The 5,269-nt window shown below is 36.0% G+C and overlaps 1 protein-coding gene across 1 annotated transcript; it reads left to right on the top strand.

The window, feature by feature from the left end:
• The first annotated feature begins 398 nt into the window (after positions 1 to 398).
• LOC110716645 (protein trichome birefringence-like 5) lies at positions 399 to 5,042 on the top strand. The gene is made up of 5 exons (XM_021895290.1): positions 399 to 1,038; positions 2,635 to 2,827; positions 3,381 to 3,574; positions 3,919 to 4,077; positions 4,282 to 5,042. The coding sequence occupies exons 1-5, from the start codon at positions 488 to 490 to the stop codon at positions 4,637 to 4,639; spliced, it is 1,455 nt and encodes a 484-aa protein (XP_021750982.1). The 5' UTR covers positions 399 to 487; the 3' UTR covers positions 4,640 to 5,042.
• Positions 5,043 to 5,269: the final 227 nt, after the last annotated feature.

Below are 5,269 nucleotides of genomic sequence, written 5' to 3'. Positions count from 1 at the left end.
CGAACATGAATCAAATATTTTTCGAGTCGGATGCCATCATGTCGGGTCGGGTCGGGTCTCGAGTGAGAGCCCAATGAGAGGTAACTCCTCTACGATCTTGTATTAGAGCTGATCACACTTAAGTCGGCCTGTTGGCCCGCCCCAATTTTGTGTGGGTTTTGGGTAGAATTTTCCAGGCTCAAATTGGGCCCGACCCGGACCCGACTCGATTTTAAAAAAAAAAATTGGACAGGTTTGGAATACAAAAAGGATTTTATGCATTTGTAGTTGATTTTTTTGACCCGGTCTAAAAAGCCCGCATGGCCCAATTAGTTTGGGCGGGTTTGAGCACATTTTTATCGGCCCGAGTAATCACCCCTATGGCTTTATCCTGTATTCCTGTATCCACAAACAGAAACACAGAGAAACCAGTTTGGTAACACAAGACGGTTAATCCTTAAAACATTATTTAAGTATAATCACTAGTCACCATCTCCAAACTCCCAAAATGGGAGATAGAGATACATTACAACCACTTCACAAGAAACATTTCAATCTTTTCTCATTCACCTCCATTCTTCTCCTAATCTCATTCTTCCTCGTACTCCTCCTACTCCTCACCACCCAAAACTCTCTCAACATCTTCTCTTCTCTCTCCATTACCCCAGATCTCACCTACACCGCCGCTAACACCACCGCATTGCCGCCTCTTACACCACCTCCTGAATCTACACCGGTTGAATTCAATCATACCAATAATGAAGAAATTGAGAAAATTGAGATTGATATTGACCCGATTGCAAAAAATGAGAACATGGGTTTTGTTAATGGATCTGTCTGTGAAAATGGTTCGGGTCAAGATGAAGTAGAAATGGTGAAGAATTCGGGTAAAGATTGTAATTTGTTTATGGGTAAATGGGTTAAAGATGATGGGTACCCGGTTTATCAACCGGGTTCTTGTCCTTTTGTTGATGAAGCTTATGATTGTCAGAGTAATGGACGGCCCGATTTTGATTATATGAAATGGCGGTGGAAGCCTGACGGCTGTGATCTTCCCAGGTGATTTTTGTTTTTTTTTTATTATATATACTTCCTCCGTTTTTATTTTATTGCACTATTTGGACTTTTACACTATTCATTTAATTCTTTGACCATCTTTTGTGATTTATCCATTCGGAAAAATATAGTCACGTGACATCTAGTTAGATTCGTCTCGAAATCTTTTTTTCAAATATCAATTTTTTATAATTTTTACAAAAGTACAATTGAAGATATTATTAGCTAGTAAATTGCATTGGCAAACGTGAAATCTCTCATGGTGCAATAAAAAAAGAACGGATGAAGTATTTTTTTTGTTGGGTAGTGTATTGATTTTGATTTGGGTATGTCTATTGGTCAATAATGTTCATTTGAATTTTTTTAGCTTAAAGTTAAAATTTGGTGGTAGTTAAATTACTTGGATGATTATTTTATGAATTAAATACTACCTCCATTTTATATTATTTGCAAATAATATGAAACGGAGGCAGTAATTTGTATGTTTGATGGGTATGTCAGCTAACTTTAGGAATGGTACGTATGCACAAGACATGAGATGGATTCATTGTTAATTCACCTACAAGGCTATCTTTAAAGGAAAAAAAAAAATATTAAATGGTATGATGTAGTTAACTTAATATATGGAAGAAAAGTTAACTAACAAACAAGTGAGAGGCATAAGCAAAGAGCTTGAATGGAATGATGGTACTACAATGTTGTAGTAAGATTCAGCTTTTCTTTATTTTTTTAATTAATTGAATGATTATGCTAATAAGAACTGAAGTATATTGTGTTTTTGTAAATTTAGTTGGCACTGTAATGATTTAAGCTGAAGTATTTAAAATTTTAAGAATGTGAGTGGACAAACCAGGTTAATTATTTTCTGATTGAAGTTATAATTTTTAATGCTTTGTCTATGACTTAGGAAGATAATTAGTGAGAATTGGAGGGCATATGCATTGCTGCCTATACTAGATACTCGTACAAGTGATGGTGTGTTAGCTGTGAGACTTGGTTTAGTTGAAAACGAATCACTCGTTTTTAGCTGCATATAAGTAGCAGGCTGAAATTCTGAATGAAGCTATTTATTGCTCATATGGTTAGACTTTGTTCTCATAGTAAATTTGTTGAATAAGCCACGAGGGCAGTGATATGTTAGCAGCAATTGGTCAGAGGATTCTTCTGAATTATGATACTATGATTGAAGCTGGATTTTTTTATTGATGCTGGATTTTTTTATTTATTCAACAAATCTGGTTGGTATCGACCATCATCTTTACTCGGATGATAAAAGAAACAGTGAAAGTTGATTGATGATAATTTTTCATTTCTTGTGTTGCGGGTCATTATCTAGGAAAATTTTACCAATTAATAAAATCACTCGTCTTGATGAATGTCAGTTGCATACATCTTCACAAGTTCTCATCTAATCAGTCTGGTACTTTCTACTTCTGTCCTGTTTGTTTTCTTTTTGTCATTCAACATTCTGGAAGATGCTAATGGCTGCAATCCAATGATTTCTTGATGCAAAAGTGGCTTGACCTTTCCTTGCTAAAACCTTTTATCATGATCTGGACATAAAACCAATTATTTTATTTCCTTTGGTTGAATTTGTAGGTTCAATGCAACTGACTTTTTGGTCAGAATTAAGGATAAAAGATTGCTGCTTGTTGGAGATTCTATGAACCGGAACCAGTTTGAATCAATGTTATGTCTTCTTCGTGAGGGACTTCCTGATAAGAGCAAAATGTATGAAGTCCATGGTTATAAAATAACTAAAGGAAGAGGTTTCTACATCTTCAAGTTTGTGGTAATTGCATCTTTCTGATATCTCATTATATATATATTCAGAAATTGAATTTGCATGTCATCCATTTTGATTGTTTGGTTTGAAGTGCTTTTCTTGTCCACTGGAGTCAGACATAACTACACTATGGCTTTTGGATTTTTAGAGCTAAATTAAAGTGGCTCATTTAATTATCTGCTGCTCATATTTATTGTGGAGCAGCAGTCACTCATTGCATATAATTATATAAGATCAAGGAGGAAATAGCTTTTGTGTTATCACAGGGTTATGGTTGCATACATTTGACATCCCTTTTCCCCACCCCCTTTCCCCTTGTGGTAAGAGTGTAGGACATCTTTATATGCATTGGGATAATTTGATGTTGTTGCTACAATGCTGTATTGCTCTTCTCCCCTTTGATACTTAATTAACAATTTCTCTATTAGGTTTAAGTTGATTATATTTGTAGTTTGATGTAAATGGCTGGTTGTCGAGATATTTTACTATTTATTCTGACTGTGCATCTTAGAAAATTGAGTTCTTCCTTATGCTTTCTAATGTAAACTTCTTTATGCAGGATTTTAACTGTACCATAGAATATTTGAGGTCTCATTTCCTTGTTAAAGAAGGAACCCGCATCAATGGACAAGGAAACTCGAACCCGACATTATCGATCGATAAAATTGATAAGACAGCTAAACGGTGGAAGCGGGCTGATATTCTCGTTTTCAATACTGGCCACTGGTGGACTCATGGGAAAACTTCGAGAGGGTAGGTATGCAACCGTCTTTCTTCAAGATTTATATTGTGAAATATAGTTATAAATGCGGGTTGTGGAAACTATTTTGTTGCATACTACGTATAACATCATAGGATTTGGGAAGAACCTGTATTGCTCTGGAAAGTGGAAAACACTGCACCTTGTCTTTAACTGGTTTGTTCCTTATAAATGTGCTATTAGAAATTAGTTACTTTGGACTTTCTTCCTGATCGTGAATCTCCTGTCAAATTCTGCTTTGTAATTGATGGATCAGTGGAATCATCGTGGCTGAAAAATCATTTGTATTTAGTTGTTCCCTTTCCTTCACTCCTAATGTAAAGCTCTGTTGATGCAGGAAAAATTACTATAAAGAAGGTGATTATGTCTATCCCAAATTTGATGCAGTTGAGGCTTATAAGAAGGCCCTGAAGACATGGGGTGAATGGATAGATAAGAATTTGGACCCTGAAAGGCAAATGGTCTTTTATCGTGCATACTCTTCTGCACATTTCAGGTATTTATAACCCTTTGGAGTTTGGACCAAATTCCTCCGTATATATTCAGAGTTTCCCATTCATTGACGATACATGCTGAGAAGTTTTAGGGTTTTTAGTTTTTAATTCTAGGGCTGGAAGGTCTTGGTTGTCATTGAAACATGGTGAACAATTTTCAAAGACCTGAGTTATCTAAGTTCCTAATTATTATAATCCTGAAACAGGGGAGGAGATTGGGACTCAGGAGGCTCATGCAATGGTGAATCAGAACCCATCTTAAGTGGCCCCTTTCTTGATAACTACCCAACAAAAATGAAAATTGTCGAAGACGTTATCCAACACATGAAGGTTCCTGTGATATTACTAAATGTTACAAGGTTGACGAATTTTCGTAAAGATGGCCACCCATCAGTCTATGGTAAGATGAGAATAAAGGGGATGAAGGTGTCTACTAGAAAGCAAGATTGCAGCCACTGGTGTCTTCCTGGTGTTCCTGATGCTTGGAACGAGTTGATTTATGCAACGTTAGTTTATCAACAGTCAGCTGCTATGAACCAAGTACACCAGAGTAGACAAACATAATTTTCCTATTTAATTCAATTTTGAGAAGTATAAGATGCCGATTTTCGTTGAAGCATGAGTAGATGTGCCTTTATTCTGTTATAGCTAAAGGCAACCCAAGTTAACTATAGGCTTTAGGCCTTTAGCATTGGCAAAGGCACACCGCAACTCGGCAAGTCTGAAGTATATTGAAATTGTACTGTGTGCGATAATGAGTTCAATACCTTGGCTGACCTTAGGAGAGTATAAGGGACTGTATTATTCATGTATACTTCATAAGGTAGAAGCAGTTTGCAGTTATTAGTAAAGGTACGTCTTAAAGCTTGAGATAAGTACACACTTTCATGTAAATTATGACGACATTGGTTGAGCCTTTCTTCGAACCACTTTATTATTTATACGAAATATTTTTTTTTCCCTTAAATCTAAGAATAAGAAAACCTTATGACAAAGCCTTTTTGGTGCAGCACTGCCAGAGTCTGACGGGCATAATGGAGTTTGACACTCACCTGCATACTCCTAATTTCAAGTAATCCATAAGTTCAAATAACCCATAAGTTCAAGTAGTTTTCCCTAATTTCAAGTAACCCCTATTATGGATAACCCCAAATTTCAAGGAACTCGTAATTTCATGTAACTTCTAATTTCAAG

This window comes from Chenopodium quinoa, unplaced genomic scaffold (assembly GCF_001683475.1).
Source record: "Chenopodium quinoa cultivar QQ74 unplaced genomic scaffold, ASM168347v1, whole genome shotgun sequence".
Lineage (NCBI taxonomy): Eukaryota > Viridiplantae > Streptophyta > Magnoliopsida > Caryophyllales > Amaranthaceae > Chenopodium > Chenopodium quinoa.
This window is presented reverse-complemented; position numbering and strand designations above follow the sequence as displayed.